This window comes from Thunnus thynnus, chromosome 7 (genome assembly GCF_963924715.1).
Source record: "Thunnus thynnus chromosome 7, fThuThy2.1, whole genome shotgun sequence".
Lineage (NCBI taxonomy): Eukaryota > Metazoa > Chordata > Actinopteri > Scombriformes > Scombridae > Thunnus > Thunnus thynnus.
Genome location: NC_089523.1, coordinates 20,982,339 through 21,004,521, shown reverse-complemented (window position 1 = coordinate 21,004,521; position 22,183 = coordinate 20,982,339). Strand labels below are relative to the sequence as shown.

At 40.4% G+C, this 22,183-nt stretch overlaps 4 protein-coding genes across 5 annotated transcripts in view; 3 read left to right on the top strand and 1 right to left on the bottom strand.

Moving 5' to 3' along the window:
• Positions 1 to 22,183, top strand: part of LOC137186186 (caspase a-like) — a 198,079-nt gene that overhangs the window by 152,180 nt on the left and 23,716 nt on the right. The gene's annotated exons all lie outside the window — the stretch shown is intronic.
• sptssb (serine palmitoyltransferase, small subunit B) lies at positions 112 to 8,236 on the top strand. 2 transcript variants are annotated; one of them, XM_067594877.1, is made up of 2 exons: positions 112 to 2,882; positions 4,915 to 8,236. In XM_067594877.1, exons 1-2 carry the CDS (start codon positions 2,867 to 2,869, stop codon positions 5,163 to 5,165), a joined length of 267 nt encoding a protein of 88 aa, XP_067450978.1. In that variant the 5' UTR covers positions 112 to 2,866; the 3' UTR covers positions 5,166 to 8,236. The 2 variants fall into 2 exon arrangements, with proteins under 2 accessions (XP_067450978.1, XP_067450979.1); XM_067594878.1 differs by lacking the exon at positions 112 to 2,882 and adding an exon at positions 2,893 to 3,100.
• otol1b (otolin 1b) lies at positions 14,751 to 18,198 on the top strand. Its single transcript, XM_067594892.1, has 4 exons — positions 14,751 to 15,153; positions 15,256 to 15,345; positions 16,510 to 16,581; positions 16,671 to 18,198. The coding sequence occupies exons 1-4, from the start codon at positions 14,751 to 14,753 to the stop codon at positions 17,567 to 17,569; spliced, it is 1,464 nt and encodes a 487-aa protein (XP_067450993.1). The 3' UTR covers positions 17,570 to 18,198.
• LOC137186185 (high affinity immunoglobulin gamma Fc receptor I-like) lies at positions 18,268 to 21,166 on the bottom strand. Its single transcript, XM_067594894.1, has 6 exons — positions 21,091 to 21,166; positions 20,949 to 20,984; positions 20,310 to 20,600; positions 19,732 to 20,004; positions 19,090 to 19,365; positions 18,268 to 18,923 (listed from the first exon to the last, which is right to left on the bottom strand). Exons 1-6 carry the CDS (start codon positions 21,113 to 21,115, stop codon positions 18,562 to 18,564), a joined length of 1,263 nt encoding a protein of 420 aa, XP_067450995.1. The 5' UTR covers positions 21,116 to 21,166; the 3' UTR covers positions 18,268 to 18,561.

The window sequence follows — 22,183 nt, the reverse complement described above, 5'->3', positions numbered from 1 at the left end:
ATGAAAAACACAGTGTTCTGTTGGAGAGGTCCACCAGAGGGAGCTCAGAGACACTTAGAAAAAGGAAGTAATATATTCGAACAGCCACACATAAAGTAAGTGGAGTCAAACCCCTTAATGGTGTGATTTGGTTACTGTGGGTAATATTCAAATACAGACTCAGCTGCAGGGCCTTGTCAGTCAGACTGTGCTGTCTGTGCCCTGATAAGGGCTGAAGTTTAAGATACAAATAAGGATAAAGGATGTTCTGCATAACAGTAATGTCCTGAGATGATCTGGAGTGATGTGCAATGTCTGCTGTAAACTGTCCCCCACCTAGAGTGCTCTATATACACAAAATAACATTTAACATTTGAACACTTAACACATAGAAGTGCCCTTCAAAACACATAATACCTCACTAGCTGTCAAATAAGGGGGTTTTAAACTAGTGACAACTTATTAATTCATCCTGTAATGACAGTAATAATTAGCACAGTACTTTCAGGTGTTATGTAGATGTGTTATCTGGTAGTCTGACAGTAGTCTGATTTTTAAGGATTTAGATAAGATTTCGTCCTTATAAGAAAACAAATTAAAACACTGTAAAAATTGAATTATTATCAAATTATCAAATAATTTTCTTTCTTTTTGTATCCTGATTCTCATTCAAGGCAGCCGCATATAGGTGCTGCTGTCACTGTGGTAATACTGTAGAGCTGCAGTATAATGTATAAAATGCAAGGACACTTTACGTTATGAAAACATCTTTTGAGCATCTTTGTGGAAGAAGTGAAGAGCAGCTATTATAAAACAGTTTGCCTTAAAAACTCTTATTTTAAAACGGTTTGAAAGCATGGAATTCATATCAAATTGAATATCAGATAATTTAATAATCCCCGGTGATGATTTTGGGAATGTAAAACCATTAAATTGTTACAGGCACAGTTTTGTGTTTGTTGCTCCGCTGTGTAAACCCTAATGATATGAAGCTTTATGTAATCTAACACACTAGAGGAATGTTTGTTTCAGGGTGTTTTAGTCTGTGTGACATGTCTCACATTCTAACCTGAAGAAGGAGGAGGTCGTCCAGTTTTGTTTTTCACAAACCCGAGCTGGTTGTTAATGGTAATCAGATCTACTTGGGAAAGTGAATGAAGTATGTGTGTATGCAGGTGGGTGCAGCAACAGTGCAGAAAAGGGGTTCTCCTTTTTTTCTGATCACCCTCCTGTTGTCCTGATTTTCTCACCATCTTTGCATGTGCACAATTTGAACCCTTATGACCCAAATGCTTTGCCTCTGGCACCTCATTACCTGGAATTTCTAGTATTACAGACTCACTTTCCAGGTATTAGAAGACACGTGGTGTGTTATTGGATCTTTGAATCACAACAGAACCAGAGGCTATGTGCATTTTCTGTGACAAATCTGTTGCAAGAGCGGTTCAATATTCGCAAAGTTGATAATTGTTTTTTGGCATTCATCCGCAGAGCTTTTGATGCTAACAAAGCTGCAGAGTGTATCCATGCGTAATTGGTGCGCCACGGCAGCACTGCCCGTGTTTACACATCAATAATGCAAAGTGTTGTGAAGTGTAAGAACTGAGCTGGTCAGCAAACCCCTGGCAGATAGGAGATAAGATTTCCTAACTGTACGTCTGATTGCCCCAAAACAAAGAAACACCGTCTTCAAGCTTATACTTGAATTTCTTTTTCAGGGGTGTTTGGGACTGAGCGTTTTTCTCTTTGTGTTTGTGGTTGGTTATTAACTTTTCCTATTCGATTCTGCAGTGGCTAGATGTCTAAAACCAGGTGTTGAAGGAACCCTTCAGGTTATTCACATTTAATTCAGAAAACCTTTTCTCAGCCCTGTTTAGGCAGGGGCTTTGAAGAGAAGAAAGACTATATTAATACTTTTCTGAATATATTCTATTGTATGTGAGTGTGCATAGTAGGCTTTTGGCATTTTTCCAAGACAAACTGAGCCACAGCTGCTGTTAGAGTTGGTCAATTCTGTGGTCACTGGTGCGTAATATGTTATGGTTTCAGTACCTGATTATAGTCACACACCTCATTCCTCTGATTCCTATTTCTATTTTTCATTATACATAACCAAATATCAGCCACCAAAATGTCGACGCCCATAGACTAAAGGACAAAAGGGAGTATAGATGGATTTTTGCATATTTCTTCAAAATGGCCAAAGGTTTACAAACTTACTAGGAGGACACTAGTCCTAAATGCTGCATGCACTGTGATCTCATAGAAACACTCACTTCTGCAGCCTGCAATATATTCTTATCATGAAAGAGGGTCCATGAGATTGATTTTTTTCTTAAGTCTACCAAAGGCGGAGATAAAGAGAAGCATGACTGTTTGTGAATGGTTTATGAGCTACGGACTGTGCAAACACTGCAGCTTAATATTTAGAGCATGTTGGAAATAATTTCATGTGCAGTGTATCATTTCTGACCATTTTTGTTCAATCTTTCATTTCCATATAGTAATTCATATAAACTACAGTACCCAAGGCTGCGGTATAAGTGCATACCAGTGTGATGTCTGTGCTTTTTCGGCTTGTTTTCCCATCCTGTGCAGCAGAGCAGCGCTGCTGCTGGCTGCCTACGTCAGAGGTGGTACTGCGGCGCAGTGTCGGGCTGCAGCATGGTGGGACAGATGCGCAGGAGGATGCGACACACGGGCTGAAGAAAGTTTCAAGATGCTGCACAAAGCAGCGGACTTCACATGGCGCAAATAGGGCTGCAACCAAGACATCGAAACCTCCTTAGCTTCTGATGCGAGGATTGTTTTCTTTTCGCTGCCTGGACACACACGTAGCCTACATACACTCATACACCGGCCTGTGTGTCACGGCCACTCCACCTGCATGATCTGTGAGCCAGGTGAGTCGGGAGTGTAAACACGAGTAGTGGGTGTGGTGTCATTCTCATAGTCCGTGTGACCCACTACATATAGGCCAGTGGCAAACTGGTGAGACAGCTTTTCGTTTACACAAAGCAACGCAGCAGCAGCGGGACGCGGGCTGTTGTCTTTGGCTCGTCCTGTATAATAATCTATCATTAGTAGAAAATATCCAGAAGAACTGACGTCGGCTGCTGAGGTGAGTCGTATGGATTCTGTTATACATAATTCAGGCTACACTAGGTGCTCAAGAGCTGCTATACCCCCTCTAATACTCTGCTTATTAAAAATATCAATATGACAGCTAAGTGATGAAATATATCATTTCTATGTGCAAGTCTTTAATAATTACCTATTTAAATCATTAGGCCAAGAAGAACAACTTTTGCTTTGGTACTTCTGTGGGCCAAGCTTGTTAATTGAGGCATTTATCAAGTATTTTAATTATAATAAGAGACTGAGTAGAAAGCAACAACAGGTTTGTTGTTGTCTTTATTTAAGGGCTATTAAGGAAGTTAATTTGTTTGCATCCTGTACACAGAAGATATGCTGAAAACGGACGTGGCTTATATTTCCCATTCTTTCTACTTATAAAGTATATTCTACACAGCCAGGTGAGTATACACCAGTAGCGCACCTGTAGCGCACCTGTAGCGCACCTGTTGGCCCCGCCCCCTGCCTGTGTAGCAGGATCTGTTAACGCCTGCGGCTATGTGAACCTTGCTTCAAATAAACACAGCGATTTTATCTGATATTTGGGGAAAAAAACAGTTAAAATGATTGCAAACAGTGTTAACCCAAGCAAACTTTAAAACAAGTGTGCGTTATTTTATCCATATGTAGGCTGAAGTGCATGTTTTTTTGCCCTGTGCTGTATGTTCTGTAGTTGTGGAAAACCATTGCTCATTACTTTCCTCACACAGCATAAACTCATTTGTAAGTGTCCCATGTGTAATACGTGTATGTGTATCATGTAAGTATGGGGAGAAATGTGCCAAGAAAATAAGGGAGGAAGGTTTTTGCTGTTCTGGTCCATGTGGGACCCCTGGGTTTAATTTCTCTGCGTTTCTCCACCCACACAACTAATGCCTGTAAGACCCTGAGCTCCCATATGGCCTGTTGATTGCCCCCTCAGGGCTCTGCTTTGGGTTTCGAGGGGCTAGAGGAGTGCTCCTAATTCCCCTTCACACCTCCTTATTAATAAACACAGTCACAAGGGGGTCTTTTTTTCCATTGTGGTTACACAAGTGTCCCAGGGATAATGGCAAACAGGGGACAGAATATATTCGTCTGTGTTTGGAGCATCAGTCTTCATGATTACAAAATGATACATGATGAGAGCACTATGAGATATTCTTTTCTGCATATTCGTAGTCAACTTGTTTCCATAGAGAGTAAATTCCTCTTGTTCAGGGTGTTTTCTCCTTATATTTACCCACTAAAATACAGGTAGTGAGTAAGAACTGTACTTAAGTACAACTTGAGTGTTACCATTTTATGTTATTTTTTACTTCTACTCCACTACATCTCAGAAGTAAACATCAGACTTTTAACTCCTCTGTGTTCATGTGACAACACTGTAATTACCATTACTTAATTCAAGGTTTTACATACAAAAATGTATGACAAGCTTATAAAATATGATGCATTGCTATAAATTAAACAATGCAACCAGTATATAAAGTTGTATACAATAGCTTAATTTGACGAGCCACAACATTAAATGCTGAACATCAGTAATAATAATCCAATAACACTAAGAGAAGTAATTCTCCTTTGACTTTTGATACTTAAAGCACACTTTGCTGTTGCTACTTTAACTTAACTTAATAATCTGAATACATCCTCCATCACTGCAAGTAAAGTAACAATCATGACTCAGAGATGTTGTTGAATCATCCGTAGATATTTATCACACTGTAGACTGAGCAGTGGCCTCATAGGTGTATCCCTGACCTTTACCACAGTTTCTTTATCCTCTTACATGTTGGCATTTCTCTGTCTTTCTCTCAGCCCGCAGGATGAACTTCAAGAACTTGAGGGAGTACCTGGCCTGGCTGTACTACCAGTACCTTCTCATCACAGGCATCTATGTCCTGGAGCCGTGGGAAAAGTCCATCTTTAACTCCATCCTCTTCTCTGCCATCGCCATGGTGATCTACACCTCATATGTCTTTGTGCCCATTCACGTACGTCTGGCATTGGAGTTTTTCTCTGGCATCTGCGGTGGACAGCCTGAGAGCACCATGGCACTCATGAACTAAAAGAAAGCAGAGAATATGGAGGAAAGGATTAGTCCACTAATCATTTTCTATAACTCAACTCCGTAGCTCTTGGAGCACCTTGAGCCTCTCTTAACACCACAGTAATCCTGAACCTATCAGTCACCTCAGCAAATCCTAATCAAGACTGAAAACATGAAGATCTTAAAGGAATGCTCTGGAAATCAGAGCCTCACTATCTTCTTTACATCCCAAACCCTCTGGCCTTACCCCACGGTATTAGACACACGACTGTACATTTCTTTCACACCCTCGCTGTGGAACGTCTTGTGAAATGTTGTCTGTCCTTTTTGTTGTTTTTTTTTTAATTCTTCTTACCCTATGTTCTGTGTGAGTGCATATCACCTCTGGGTTTTGCATGATAGGATCATACATGGGTAGTAGATTTGCATGCTTGTCTCACTACAAAATACTACTAGACCCTCTTCCTTCCGCCATACCGCAGTTTTTATGTCTTTGTTTATCTGCTGTATCTGTGACAACATGTTATCACTGAAATGTGAAGCACTCCCAGATAAAGAGGGAGTTAGTAGTCATCCCAACATATTTGGCATGCACTTACTGGTTGATTTATGGTTTTGTATCAGAACCACTATCACCTTTTTTAGTTGCCTTTATGCACTGTAACACTAATTGGCAGGGTACATTGCACATTTCATGAAGCCATTGTGTAGCTGATCTTTAAAGAGAGAGTTGATAGAAAAGCTAAAGCTATGCAATGAATCAAAAAGCGTCATGATCAGGGATCTGTCAGTTGTTGGAATGTTTGTCCCTAAGCCTACATTTGCTGATTTCCTTGTCAAAATGAGGAATAAACTGCAATAATGGCATCGATGTGTGCCGAACCCTCTCTTTATCTCCAGTGTTTTAACTGTTGGTATGTCAGGAAGGTGTGCTCACCACTGAGCATTATCAAATATTGACAAAACACACCTTTGTGTGTTAGGCTTGGCTTTGTTAATGACATCGCTTTACTTAATCAACAGCCTCTGGACTCAAAGCAAAACTGTTTGCTTTCACATGTAAAAATGCAGAGACACTGCAGTCAAATTGGCCTGAATGAAAAGCAAAGCCTGACTGGCCAACCAAAAACATTGTCTTCCTAGTAGTTGAGCACTGAGCATTGCGTTTAGTTGTGTGTTCAAGATCATCTTTGACTTTTGTGCTTTGGGTCAAGGGCTCGCTGATTACAGTCTAAACATGATCTCTATGTTAACCTTATTTATATGGAGTTATATATTTATACACACTGGTAAATGCTTGGCTGGTTACAATGTCAATTACCAAACTGTTTTAATTATTTATATCTGTGTTCTCTTGTGGCCATAAATAACACATACTATAATTTGTTCTTTATGTTTTACTCCAGCTGAACATGCTTTTATATTGTTTCCCGTTTATGTCATTTAGTTTTGCAGTAGTCCGGGACATTTCTGTACCATGAATGAGTAGCTCTTTAAGAAGCTTTAAGACAGAAGACATCTCTTGTCACCAAATGAATGTTTTATTTATATATGATAGCAACACATCACTGCAACATTCAGGAAATAAAGACATCTGATGATACGTCTTTCTCATCCAAGTTTGGTTTTTGATTTGAATGTATGCTGATAAAACAAGCAGAAGGCTTTGTAAGCCTCACATACAAACACAAACACAAGCAGTCAGTTTGAAATGGAAGAACAAGTGAAATAAAAGCTTGGGTGGCACATTTCTCACACAATGGACTGTAACACATTAAGTGAATTCACACAATAAGAGGCAGAGCCACCAAACCAGTTCTCCCCAGACAGTGCAAGAATGAATGGCCAGGGGCTTCACCTTCCCCTCTCTAGACACTGTCCAACCTCTCCATGCCTACAAGCTCTGCGGGGTCCACCCTCTTTATTGGCACGGACACAGTTTATACCAATGTAAAACACAATAGGGTTTTAAAGGCTTGCTGGTAGAATCGTGTAAAATTTATGGTGCTGAAATTAAATTTGCACTGCAAATTTCCTGCAATATTATTAACATGGACGATGGGTGAGGGAGCAGGAAATTGTTTTGGTTATCAGTTTGGCTTCAGTAGAGGGAACAGTCAGGTAATTATGTTTATGCCTTGTAATTGGACACCTCCATCTTGGTTTTTTTCCCCAGGATGTTGGAACACAATGGCTGCAACAGCATATGTTTCCAACGTCCACACCGAAACACATCCCAAAATACTACTGAAGCCATTTCCTTTCCTTTCGTTTCCTTTTGTTTCATTTCCTTTTCTTTCCTTTCCTTTCTTTTTCTTTCCTCTCCTCTACTTTTCTCTAGTTTCTTCTTCTTTCCTCTCCTTTATCTTCATTTCCTTCCCTTTCCTCTCCTCTCCAATACAAAAAAACCAAATGCACTATGTAAAATTCTTATGATATTCTACATAGTGCATGTTTTTAGGATTGAAGTCTGCCTCAGCATCTTTGAAGAACTGTCCTCTGTTTACAGGTCACATGTTAATTTGTATCCCACGAAGGAAGAGGTCAGAGGTTATCTCCTTAATGACAAGGTGTAAACAAAGCTATCTGAAGACACAAATGCTCTAAACACACTCAGCGGGGTGGTGGTGTATTGTTTCTGTCATGTTTACATGTGGCCTGTGACCGTTTCTCTCAAAGACAACTTGGGGGAACTCTTAGCAACTGTCAGGTACACAGACGGAGAGGTACATGACAAAGAAAAACACACCGACACCACCACTCACCACCAGGTTTCAGTTTACGAGAAAACCCCAGAAAGTGTTCAAATATTAATATTATTGCCAACACACACACACACACGTGTGCCATTACAATGAATGTCTCCATGGTAATAACCTAAGGCTACTGTTTAACCACAAACTACATATACACACACACACACACAACTGATTTTACAGCATGTACGTGATCTATGTAGTAATTTGTTGATATGAGGTGATATATTCATGTTTACTGGTAAATAATTGGTTGGTAATGTATTTTTATTTCCAGTTTATCATTTATCTTCACTTTTGTAAAACTCATTTTTTTTGTACTGTACTGTATGATAGCAACATCTCACTGCAATGTTCATAAAATAAAAAATAAAGACAAACACAACAGCTGTTTTCTTGTTTTTGTTCATGTTCTTGTGTGTCCTGTTTGATATAAGTGTTTGTACATAGTGTCCACGACTGTAGGAAATATGTATTTATACTTACTGTAAACATAATCCATTAGGTTTTAAGGGACATGTTCAGAGATACATAAAACATGTTAGTTATATTACAGTTATATACATTAAATTGATAATTGCAGTAGAAATAGTGAATGTCACTATCATTTAATCACAGGACAGCCTTCATAAACTGCTTGTACTTGAACATGTTTATAGCTATTGTCACTACATACCATCAGTATCTTGAGACATTTGATGTTTTATAAAGTGCAAAAATCAATGAATTGTATAATCATTTTATTATCTGCCAGAGCCTTCATTGAGAGTTAGCCACAAATCTGTATACTTTAAAGATGTCAGATGAATTTACATTGTGCAAGTGTTGTTTTGTTTTTTTTGGTCACTCACATGATCAACTAATATGGCCAACAAATGTATTCCACTTGACTGTGTGAGTCATATGATTCATTGTGAAACAACAATTTGCAGTGATTGGTTACTTTATGAGTTAGTTCAAAAGAGAGCGAGAGAGAGAGAGAAGATAAGACACTACCCTGCTATTAAAACATATTATAGTGTCATTCAACAGGCTTCTTTTGAGGGAACATTGTTTGCTCTGCTGGGTGTGTATGTGTGTGTGTGTGTGTGTGTGTGTGTGTGTGTGTGTTTGCGTGTGTCTCTGTCTGTTGTTATGCAGTGTAGTGTTTCAGGCTGAGGCTTGGTTCAACACACTCTTTTAACTGCACGTCTCCTTTTAAGGATTCAGATGTGTACATGGAAAAAGTCAGGAGGTCATCTCCAAAAGGTTGAATTCACACTGGGTATAAAATTGTGTTTTCCCCCCCATAAAACAGAAATTCAGGAACACTTGGTGAGCTAACAAGCCCTGTAAATATTCTTCAATCATTTTCTTTCTTTACTTGTTGGAAATTAATTTTGAACTAAAACAAAGGTTTTAAACACATTGTTGTCTAATCATCCACTGAGCAAACAATTAGCATAGATCAGATTAGGCAATCATGTGGTAACATGATTTGGGAATATAATCACATCCACAACAGAGATCACGTAGACAATCACATTATTATGGTTTGAAGATAAATTATGTTGTATGTCTACTGCATATCAACACCAGATTTCTTTCTAGACTGATCTCTGTGCAATCAGACAAGGTTTGTGCTGTGGTGTTCAGAGTCATTGTGCAATTATTGCCATACTCTGTTGATCAAAGATGGAAGAGGAATTCACCTTAAGACACAACTCCCAGTGCCATGGTATATCTGAAGGATCAATAAGTCAATATGAGCCTAGGAGTGGCTGACTTGATAAAAACATGAGACCAACAAGGTATGAAAACATAACTGGAGCCAAACCCTGATGCAGTCAATGGACACATGACAACATGTTTTTCTCATAGATGTTGATGAGCAGCGTATAACATACAGGAGTGTTGTGTTCCTACATGTATTTGTGAGTGCAATGTTAATCTGGATATTGTGAATGGTGTATAGGCTTTAAAGGACCAGTGTGTAGGATATAGTGGCATCTAGTGGTGGGGTTGCAGATGGCAACCAACTGAATACACCTCCCTTCACCTTCCCCTTCCAAGAATGTAGGAGAACCTAAAGTGGTTGCGAAAAATGCAAAAGACCCTCTAGAGCCAGTGTTTGGTTTTTCCATTCTGGGCTACTATAGAAACATGGAGGTGCAACATGTTGGGCTCCATGGCAGACGACCTGCTCCCTATGTAGATATAAAAGGCCCAGTCTAAGGTAACGAAAACATAATGATTCTTATTTTCAGGTGATTATACACTAATTAAAACATACTTATGAATATTATAGTCAATTTATGCCAAGTCTGTTTTGCTAGATGCCTAAATTCTACACACTGGACCTTTAACATGAACTAATACACATGCATTTTCATTTGTGTCTGATCAAATATGTGGTAACAATCACAAAAGTAATTCAAGCCCTGCAAATATAAAGAGCCCACAAGTCTGCCACCAAGTGGTCTAGTAGAGAAACTATTTTTTGCTTATTGCAGTACAGGAACAGTAACAATCAACTTATTCTTTGCACAATAAAAAAAGTGTCAATGAATTTGGTGTCTTGTAAAAAGTGAAATTTTCCTGCATGACATGTGTGCAAGCTGCTGTGAAGGAACGTTTAACAAGGTATCAAGAATTTTAGTGTGAAACATACAAGGGAGAAAGTGAGTCAGAGTTTGGTAATATGTTTTTCCAACAGACACCAAACCTGCCTGATCATCATAGGACTCTGTTGGGAGAGCTACACTGATCACCATCTCGCTTAGTTCACTAAATCCAGAGGTGTGAAAGATGAAGGCTTTTTATTTTGTTCCTCTATTTAGGGGTTGTTGTTGATTTGGGGGCATTTATAACCTTTATTTAATCAGGTCTCTTTTGCAAGAGGCGCCTGAGTACCACAGAGAGACAGAAAACAAACATAACCAGGCATAACAAAAGGACAGAGACACACAACACAAATAGCCAGACAAAAATCACATGCTGCATTAGAATCAATCACAGGAGTCATTAAATAGACACATGAGGGCAGTTGGTGTATTAGGTATGGGACCTTTGTTTGGGAATGTAGGTACTGTATAAGGTAAGAAAGATATCATGAGGCTGCTGGTGGAGTTGTAGGTTAGTTGGAGTTGGAGGAAAGGCTATAAGTTGTGAAGAAGGAGAGGGGGAACATGCAGGTGGTAAACCATCCATTCATCAGCCACATTTTGCAATATAATCTAATTTTTTGTAAGTAGTTCCTGTTTTCTGGAGGCACAACTCAGTACAGGAAAGCATTCAAGAAGCTTGTAGGGCAGATAATGATCCAAAAACTCTGCTATGACTTCCCCTTTGATTTGTCCAACCGCCAAGTTAAACCATCAGGCCAGCGGTCAGTCAACTGCGAATTATGTTTACTGACAAAACACTTTTAACTCTACCTAACAAACAAGAGCTTCCGCTACCATTAAGTTGCTCCTCATAGAAATAGTTTGACATTTTGGGAAATGCTTATTTACTTTTTTGCCAAGGGTTACATGAGATTATTGGCACCACTGTTATGTTTGTCAGTCAAATATGAAGCTGGAGCAAGTAGCACAGTTAGCTTAGCTCAGCATAACATAGCATAAGGGCTTTGTTTTTGTTACCTTCAGACAGGGCCAGGGTAGCTGACTGACCTCCTGCTGTTTCTGGTTGTTGTGCTAAGCTAAGCTAACTGGCTGATTCTGTCTGGGTTGTTGAGGAGTCAAAGACACTCCTGCACAGCTGAACAGTAACCTGGATAATGTTTGCATTACAAAGGAATATGAATAACCAGGTGTCTTATGTTCCATATCAAGTACTGAACATGATTAAAATCAGAATAAGACATAATAGGGACTAATGTTCATGTAAAGGTACTAATTGACAGACTATATCATATTGATGATATGAAACAGACCAGAAGTTTAGTTAAGTTGAATAAAGTTACACATTTCTTATAATTGTTAATAATAATAATTAATAATGAAAAGATCAGTCCCTTCAGGGGTGCCAATAGATGTTTCCTGCTTATATTTAACTAAGAAATTTGAGAGTGGTATCAATGTTCTAATCTAGCTGTCAGCAAGAAAGCCAATAAACATATTTCCATAAAATGTCAGACCACTTCTTTAAACTATGATGTGTTGTTCAGTAGGCAAGAAAATGAATCACACATATTTTCTTTAAATAGGAGATGTCCAGATGAAACTCAATCAACAGCTTATTACAACATTTTTCAGTAAATGCAAAAATACTCCAATTCCACATTCATTAACAACACCGAATGAAATTACATATTCTGCACATATACAATATCAGTCTGTGTGATTAAAATCTAGTTCTCTGAGTGCACAATCCATCTAGCAATAATGAATTTTGCAATAACTAAAACTGCTTTTCTTTTGTGGAAAATGGGATCGTGCTGTTTCTTAACATCAGATCAAGTGTGGCAGGGGAAAGTGTTTTTGTACTCTGTCTGATTACATGAGATGTGTCTTTACTGCCAACAGTTCTCTTGCCAAAGTCATTAGCGGCTAATTCTGTGGGATCTAGATTTTCTTTGATAAGACCCCACAGTAAAGAAAAAAAAACAATCTTTGGCCTTACTAGTGCTGGTGAGCACAGTAGGAGAATAATGATAAATTGAATAAGTGGTTGTTGTAAACAAGTCTATCTTATTGTTTCACTCTCACCCTGTCTAACTCACTCTATACACATTCACTGCAGCTTCAAGATCTCCTTTACATGAATAGGGTTAATGTAAGGCAATACACCTCCCTCCATCCATCCAAGTCCTCTTTGGTCCTCTCTCTGCTCGGCTGCACCCTCTGAGTAAGTTAACTCTTCCTTATCCTTCGCTCCATAGTCCATGTGGATGGAGGCTGAGGGCAGTCGGTCGGTGCCAGTGTTAAATGGACGGACAGGTGAGCAGTGCCTGAGTCCTCAGTGACCAGCTGGGCACTGTAAGCTGACCGCTGCTGTTGTGTGTGGTCTGAATGGGGCTGAGAGACAATGGGGGTTGAGGTCGGGCATGGAGAACCCCAGAGGAACTTCTCTCTCTCTCAGGACTCAGCTGCATATCTTACACTCCTTCTGTTTATCCTGGAGGGGCAAGTCAGGGACACTTCACCTGAGCTGCTGGGAAGGAGGGAGAAGAAGAAGAGCATGTAAATGGAGGTGAGGAGATAAAGAAAAGTGTGTGTGAGAAGAGAAGATCAAAATGGTTTATGTAAACATAAGCTTCTCCTATTTAGTAGCTCCATCCTCACCCCTTCATCTCACCATCAACCCTCTCCATTTCCCAAATTTCATTTCCCTTCTTCCTGCTCACTCATAGCTTGTCATAGATCCCTCTTAGGACGTGAGGTCTTTGACAACTCAGGCATGTCCACTGCTCAAACATTCATTGTCACTGGCAAGTCGAGAGTTTCGACTAGACAGCTACCAGAAAATCACTTTTCTACAAAAACCCAATGCTATCTCGTTACACCGTAAGAATGAATCATTGTCCTGCCACACAGTATGAATCATAGTAAGCAAATGTACCTGCCAGGAGTCTCCGGGGCTCATGAGCAGAAAGTCGGTCACAGTGATCAGGTAAGCATTGCAACTGCACTGATTTGGGGGAGATAAGCATGTGCCTTTGACGAACAGCTCAGGTTTAGCAACTGTTGAGTGAGGAGATTATCAGTGCTCTTTAGGCTAAAGCTTTCTTCTGGATGTTCACCAAATGCCAGTAGATTGTTAACACTGAGCTCCCAGTGCTGCTGTGTGCCAGTTTGCAGATTTAATAGTAAGTCATTTAAAATTAACTGTTGTAATTAAATATAATGAAGATACATCTTGCTATTAACTTGCAAAATTCTGTAAAAGACCTCTAAAATGGTTTGCACCTTCCCACCTGCAGCGACATGCAGAATGCTGTCCAAACCTCTGCTTGAAAAAAGGCCGTTGTAGTGCTCTGGCCTCTGTCACAGAACCCTCTTTGCTTGGCTTTGTCCCACTGTAAGAGCAAGGTAGTTGGTTGGATTTTGGAGGAATTCCTCCATATCGGGTGACCCATTGCCCCACGGCCTTTGCTCCTTGCCTAGCTTGCAGTGAGGGAGTGCTCCTGGCGGGTGCTGTATCCCATGTCACAAAAGCACCTTTCTACACAACAGGGGTACAGAGAATGGGCCACAGCACAGTGGTTCTCCTTGGTTCAGCTCCAGCCTGCCGTAGTTGGATTTCAGACCTCCCCCTGTGCTTCCAGCAAACACCCTCATTGGTGGGGAAGTTCTTTCGCCCAAGCCTGGCAGAGATATCAGAGAGACCCGGAGCTCCTTGGTGCTGCCTCCACCACCACTGCTAGAGAGAGTAAATGACCATACCACTTATGCATAACTGGGTGAGTCTTTGTTAAATTATATAATCTGTACAGAGAGTTGCATGACAGCATGGCAGGTAACCTGCTAAAATCATTAGTTTATGTGTAATAAATGCTGTATCTACCTTGAGAAGCGTACTGAATTTAAACACCCAAGAGGATACAGGTTTTCATTCCAGTTAATCAATTAATTTACTCATAAACAATAATGAAATCAGCTTTCAGTGGACTGCAGACACACTGGGTCATGATGGTACATGACTAAAAACAATGTACAAGTGGAAACAGAGAAATGAAGCAGAAGTAGGAATGGTAAGAATAAGATTGGGAATGATTACAGACGAGAGGGAAGATGTCACCACTTGTCAGTGCTATGTGAGTGATTTACAGCAGTGGACTGTTTAACTTCTGTAGTAGAGGGAAAATGACAAACAGAGGAAACATGTCATGTGTAAACTCATCTGTTCTCAGATCCCAGTCAACCATGAGGATTATCTCCTGTCAGTCGACCCTTATGGCTGTAGTTGTGCTTACACTCACTGTGGTGTCCTGCACTGAAGCTAAAACTACACAAAAGCCCAAGTACCAGTACACCAAGAAGCCCATCTCTCAGGTCACAATGCACAGCCCTGTGACCACCAGCATTCCCAAGACCCTCAAGATAGTGGCAAGCGCAAATCCGGTGGAGCCAAATCCACTGCCTGCCACAGAGAGGACCACCTACCCCAGTCATGTCTTCCAACAGTACCACATAGAGAGCACTGAGTCCCCTGGTGTTGGCCCCGAGAACTACACTCTGGATTACAATGAATGTTACTTCAACTTCTGTGAGTGCTGTCCACCTGAGAGAGGCCCCAGGGGTCCAAAGGGAGACAGAGGCCTGGCAGGTAAAAGACTGACAGAAAAAGGCTATAGATCTAATTAAATAACTTGTTTGTTTGTGTGTTTGCTTTCAGCATTTTGTATTTCACTTACATTTTCTTATCTAGGGCCACCAGGTGAAAGAGGCCTTGTAGGAGCAACTGGTTTACCTGGACCACCAGGTGTGAGTGGTGCTATGGGGTTAAAAGGAGACAAAGGTGAGCATAATATGGTTAAACACAACTAAAGTTGCCAACATCTAAAGAGCCCCTCCTCCTACCTGCAAGGGCAACACCCCCAGCCACCACCCCTCACTTGAATATCTTTCCTTACTGTTTTGTAGATTAACCTTAACAATAAAGTGCAGCTGCTTTTTGAAAACAGACCCTTAACTTCAGTATTTTGTTCATGCTGGAGATGAAAAGAGAATTAATAATCTTTCCTACAGCTTCCTGGAGCAGCAGATCCACTCCTCTCCACAGATATCATACTAAATACTGTAGCATATTATACAACATATTATTGGAAACTATCAAGAGAAAGCTGTGATGCAAGTCCAATTTTCTTAATGTCCAAGTCCAAGTCCAAGTAGCGGTGGTCTGCTAGCTGTCAAACTAAATTGAATTGCTTAATTAATGTTGATATGGGTTTCATGTATCCTAAGTATGAACTGTGCAGCTATATTATGTAGTTGGAAATAAATAAAATATAACAAAAATAAACTGTAGATCAGACTAAATATCAGTAAATACGTCATATAAAATATTAACACTCCAGGCTGAAAAGCAATGTTTTATTGACCACCAACCATCACTGATAGTGTGGTCACAAGTGGTCACAAGTGTGTGTTGCACCTGTAATCACACCCAATAGTAATGTCACAAGGTCCTGGAGTACACCTTTACATCACTGCAGCAAGGTGAGAGGTTAAACCACTGGAGGTCGCCAAAGACAAGAATTTTAGGGGGGTGGGACACCCTCAGTTTCTCACAGGACCACTTCACATTATGTGCTCACCTGGTGACATACTTATCAGTATTGTTTTATTCTATCTGTGAGGATAATAAATAGAAGTTTACAACTGAAAAAAATCTGGATGTACTTACTTTATCAGGACCAAATTAACATGATCATAACATTCCTTCATTTGGTTGAACCCTGTGACTTTCCAATGAGAAATGTTAAAAGTCACTTCAAACCGACCACCAAAAAGACCACTTGGGCTCCTGAGCCTGTACCTGGTAGGCCTGTTCTGTAATCATCCATGATCATACAGTATATTGTTCTTCCTCACCTACTAGCTCTAGTAGAAGCAAATATATGTAATATCTGATGTTTGATATTGTTAATTGAATAAAAGCTGTATTATGTTGATTTCTTAGGGGATAAAGGTGACAGAGGAAACAGTGGGATAGCTGGGCCACCAGGAGGTCCAGGGAAACCAGGACAGAAAGGTGCAGAAACAGTGCTGACTTATTCAAGTGCTTGTTACATTATTTCATTTTGTTGTCACAGTTCTGACAATTTGTCCTTTACTCTGCAGGTGATGTTGGCTCAAAAGGGGGCAAAGGTGAAATAGGGTTGCAAGGTGTAAAAGGTAATCGTGGGGAGAAAGGTGAACCTGGCCAGAATGGGACTGCTGGTGAGAAAGGAGAACCAGGAAAAGAGGGGCCAGCTGGACCTCCAGGAGTGGCTGTAGAGCTAGGCCCTAAGGGAGATAAGGGGGATAAGGGGGAGTGTGGCACATTTGGGGAGAGAGGACAGAAAGGTGAGCGTGGGGATTCTGGGTCTCCTGGCATCCCAGGAGGGATGGGAATTCCAGGAATAAATGGCAAGCATGGTTCCCCAGGTCCTGTAGGTGTACGAGGGGATCCAGGACTTCCTGGACCACAGGGGGAACCAGGAGTGAGAGGGGCTCAGGGACCACAAGGCCTAAGAGGGATGCTTGGGCCAAAAGGGGATAGAGGTTACCCTGGGATGAGAGGGGAGAGGGGCATTCGTGGGTTCAAAGGAGCTAAGGGATCAGGGGTTCCCCTGAAGCGTTCAGCCTTCAGTGTAGGTATCTCTCCAAGAAAGTCTTTCCCTCCTTCTGGTTTCCCAATCCGCTTTGACAAAGTCTTCTACAATGAAGAGAACCACTTCAATGTCACATCCAACAGCTTTACATGTGTCCACGCTGGGGTTTACGTCTTCTCCTTCCACATCACTGTGCGCAATCAGCCACTACGAGCCACGCTGGTGGTGAACGGGTCACGGCGGGTAAGGACACGGGACTCTCTGTATGGTCAAGACATCGACCAGGCATCTACTCTGGTGGTGCTGCGGCTGGCGGTGGGTGATCAGGTGTGGATGGAGACGTTCAGAGACTGGAATGGGGTGTATGCCAGCAGTGAGGATGACAGCATCTTCTCTGGATTTCTGCTTTACTCAGACAAGGCCTGATACTCATAAATGTAACTGGAAATATTCTCATTTACTGGGCTGTTATCCATATCTGTGAAAAGGCCAAATACTGGTGGTGTTACACTATACTGCTACTCCCGAACTCTTCCAGAACTGTACTCTATGCTGCAGTGCAACTAGTCTGAGAACTTAAGGACTGGCGATATCATGTCTATTATATTATCACCTTGCAAGTATTTTCTTATTTTGCCTGGCACCCTGATGAACTTCGACTTTAACCCTTAAAACTCATAGCTCTGAAGTATTTATTAATGGTCAATATAGTTCAATTACACCATCAGTTAAACACTATGACCCCATGTCACGCTTACCTCACTGTTTGTCTGACCCAAAAACATTAATTTCACATCCTCATTCTATGATGATGTCTGTTTTGTGATTTTGTTTCTTGCACTCTGACTTCTTCCTTCACAACACTGTCACTGATGACCTAGGCTATCTGTATGTAACTACAAATAAGACAGAAATATATGATGTGTGTGTTGAGAGATTATCACTGTGACCTATAACTGTATTCTTACTGTAAATCTGGCAATGAAGACCTTACTCTTCTGCAGTGGAAAAATATAATATCCACTGTCATATCATTAATACTTATATTCTTTGTAAACAGCGTTGCTTTACAATGTGGTTGTAAAAAGAGATTGTGTTCACTGAAAATAAAATCCAGTAGTACATATCATTTATGGAATGCTTTATTTCCTTCAAGCAAAATAACATTAGTTATTATCCTCAACAGTATTGATCCAGTTAGTTTTCTACAGATGAGATCATGAAGTCGATACCTTATAATCTGTTAAATTAATGTTATACAAAGAATCACATACACAAGTGTGCAATCGCAGCCCAATGACCCTGTATGATTGATATCAGATAGAGAAAGATGACACATTATTTTCACACATTATTGCCCAGATTGGATGATTTTGGATGATTAGTTTCTGCAATGGTCTGTAAAGTAAGATTACTTGTCACTTTGGGACAGTGTCTGGAAAGTCCCCAGACATATAATCAAAGTAAATGTCTGGAGAGTCCCCAGACATGTCACCAGATTCCTCAGATATATCAACAAGCTCTGGGGTTTGTGTGATGAGGTGGACTGTAGGTAGCAGAGTGCTTGGTGCCGGCTGTGAAGGCTTCAGAGGAGGATCTGAGGATTGGGTGCGCTCCTCTGTAGGCCGAATAAAAGTAGGAGTTGCACTGGATTGTTGAGGGGTGGGCCAGGCTGCTGTGGGCTCAACTGCAGGAAGCAGGGAAAGGTCTGGGGTTGGGATTGGGGGAGCTAAAGGCCATGGATCTCTGGGATGAAGAGTTGGAGACATCGTCACTGGTCCTATTGGGTCAGAGACAAGTTGACCTCAGAAGTTGCGCAAATGCTGTGCTATGTTTCACATTTTTGGCAATTTAGGAAGGAGTGATGATGGAATTAAAAAGACTGGCAGGGGATTAAGATTTAAAGTCAGTTTAGTAAACAGCAGGTTACATTTAACCTAAAGTACCTGTCTCTTGTCCAAAGCTTTTGGGCTCACTCCACCTAGAGATGCCCAACTCAGGCACCTTGGCCTTGCAGCTGTATTGGCCTGGGGTCTGTTTCACCAGATCATGGTTCTCAGAGGTTGCTATTCCCAGTCTTTGGTTATTCTTATAGAAATAGTAGTGTATTGGAGGGGCAGGAGCACGGGCGTTGTACTGGAGATTGCAAATGAGCCTCATCATATTTGCTGGTATCAGGTTATCACCAGCAACAATCTCCAAAGCTGGCTGCGTCAGAACCTCTGAGAAAGAGCCAAAGAAGAGAAAACATTGTTGAGACATTGGAATCTTAAAAAAACATTTCTGATTTTTTTTTTTTTATGTGGTCAATTTTTCATTGGTATTTAACCATAATTAAATAGGGCTGGGGTTACAAGTTTGATAGACCACAAAGAAAGTAAATGTAATCACAAATGTCCATGCATTAACCAAATAAGACTGAGAGAGAAAAATCTAGAAATAAGATCATATGTTTTGCAACTTCATCCCCAGTGCTGTTGTATATTGGAAATTTATTCGGCTCGGAATAACTGTGCTTAACCCTACTTAACATGTATCGTGTAATCACAACCAAACTCAGCAAATGCAACCCAGTATGTAAAACTCACCTGAGACCTGCACTTCAATGTCAGCTGAAATTACAGAGCGTGTACGTCTGTCTATATCCCAGGAGGCCCTACAGGAATACAGTCCTTGGTCTTTGAGGGTCAAGTTGGTCAAGTTGAAATGTGGGTTCAGGCCACTTTGTCTCATAACTTCAACACCATCTTTGTACAGGATCACCTCTCTAAGCTGGGGGTTGGCTCGGACGCGACACGTCACTGTCAAGGTGTCTCCAACAAGGCCAGGATGTGGCGGGACCTGCAGAATAGCCCACCCTCCTGAACAAAGAGCACAATGAAGGAAGTTAGATTATAATATTGATGATCACAGCAATAAAGTAGAACAGTAGTAGCATGTTTGAGATCTGTTTTGATATCAACACTGGCAAGTTTGTCTTGCTTTCTAAAATGAAACACAAAAAGCACTGTACAGTGCTAAAAACAAGCTTAGGGAAGCAAGACTTTCAGTGTTTTCAAATTTTCAATTTTAACAGGAGATGCAGAAGTAGGACAAAGAGGAAATGTGTGGCCTGATATGACGACCAGAAGAGATTTTCTGTCTATACTGATAAATCAGGTCTTACCATCCACGTTTATCTCCACAGGCAGACTTTGGAGGGTGTATATGTTTCCCACCGCTGTGTCCCTCACTCCTTGGCAGTAAAATTTTCCACTTTCTTTAACACTGGCTTTCCACAGAGTGAGGCTGTCCATATCCTGTGAGAGTTGCTCAGATCCCCTGAACCACCGGAAAGTCCAGGTGGACCTGTGGCCAGCAGGAATGCTGCATCTCAATCGGACACTCTCCCCAGAGAAGATCCTTGAATCTCCTGACACCATCTCCGCAACAGCTCTAAATGAGGCCACAGAGGAAGCTACAGAGACAAACATAGATTATCCCTAAAAAAAGAGTTTGGGCCCATTTTAAGAAGAAAAAGAAAATACTAATCAATTGATAATGAAGAGGTTTTCAATTTAGAAGCCCTTAATAACTTGGTTTTATAAATTAATTGGTAACTTAATGGATCTCTGTCTACCATACAAAACCACTTAATGTTTTCAGGGGTAAATTAAGGAATAATTAATGGCATTTTAAGAGATTCATGTTTCACAGCATCATCAGAAACTAACATCTTGATTTTCTTGATATATGATTGCAAATGTTAACATATGTTGTTTTACAGTACATTTAGAATTTAATTATAAGAATATTTGGTACATACCCTGAGATACTACAAGCTGTGGTAGTGTTGAAAGAACTGAAATGGGACAAATATTTGAGAATGAATGACAAATTACAGTAAATGACAATATTTCCAAAATACAAATTTGTGAGATGTTGTAAATAAACTGAAGAAAACTCACCAAGGAGGGTGATGACTGCGTCCATTGTGATTTCTGTTTGTGAGAAACAGAATGAAGGAGACTTTTATTTCTGTTAAAGAGGGAAGTGAAAATGGTGATTTCTGAGCTTTAACAAATCACACAGGATATCCTCTTTTCCACAAATAACACCCTCTTTCTTTCATTTCTGGCATAAGTTTATTTTTCATGTAACTGCATATTTTTATGGAAACAGAGGGGCTTTTCTTTGAAGAAAGAATGAGTTGTATTATTGTAGTTTTTAATATATATATATATATATATACATATATATATATATATATTACAATCATTTTCAGTTCCTTCTAAATTTCTGCTTAACCCTATTGGAGGTATGTCTCAATCCTGGAAAGTGTATGACCAGTGAAATACAAAGGAAATAAAAGTAACACACCCTTTTTTTAGATTTCAGTTTCAGTTGAAATGTACCCATGTACACCCCTGAGAGCCCTGGTGGACTCAAGGACAAAACAACAACAACAAAAAACTGTGCCCTCTAAGGTTCCTGCACAAAGGCGAAAACATACAAAAGTCCTGTAATGACTGTCTAGTTGTGGGTAAATCAGGATGAAATGCGTCTATATGTGACAATCTGGAATGAAGTGCTCTCATGGTGCCCTTTCAGTGGAAGAAAATGTGATAGTGCCCTGTAAAGAACCTTTAAATGAAGAGGATGTGGTGTGGTGCCCATTTGATGCTGTTGTAATGCGGTAAGCTGGAGGAACAAAGTGCAATTTAGGGTTCTAAATTTAGGGTCTGACATATTGAAGTGCAGAATTGGGTGCTCTATCAATGGAAAAATGTGCCCTATAGAGTGCACTGTATGGGGGAAAAACACTGCCTGAGAGAGAAATGTAGGAAAAAAACAACAAATGACATCACATAGTATAGAAAAGGTCTAAATAAATCCTTATTTTAAATTCCTCCTTAGTGAGGTGGGGAAGACTTTTGGTGTTAAATAAACTCAAATTTCAAAACAAGATGTATGACATTGAACTGTATTTATTTACACTTGAAGCCTCCAGGGTACATACATTGAGAAGACTTGTCAGCGAAAGAGGAGACAGCTTTTAAC

Excerpts from the sequence above, each read along its gene's own strand:
- otol1b (XM_067594892.1), top strand. The coding sequence starts at position 14,751 with ATGAGGATTATCTCCTGTCAGTCGACCCTTATGGCTGTAGTTGTGCTT. Across the intron at positions 15,154-15,255 it reads GGGAGACAGAGGCCTGGCAG|GGCCACCAGGTGAAAGAGGC; the intron begins GTAAAAGACTGA and ends TTTCTTATCTAG. Across the intron at positions 15,346-16,509 it reads GGGGTTAAAAGGAGACAAAG|GGGATAAAGGTGACAGAGGA; the intron begins GTGAGCATAATA and ends TTGATTTCTTAG.
- LOC137186185 (XM_067594894.1), bottom strand. The coding sequence starts at position 21,115 with ATGGACGCAGTCATCACCCTCCTTG. Across the intron at positions 20,005-20,309 it reads TGTGGAGATAAACGTGGATG|GAGGGTGGGCTATTCTGCAG; the intron begins GTAAGACCTGAT and ends CTCTTTGTTCAG. Across the intron at positions 18,924-19,089 it reads AAGCTTTGGACAAGAGACAG|GACCAGTGACGATGTCTCCA; the intron begins GTACTTTAGGTT and ends CTGACCCAATAG.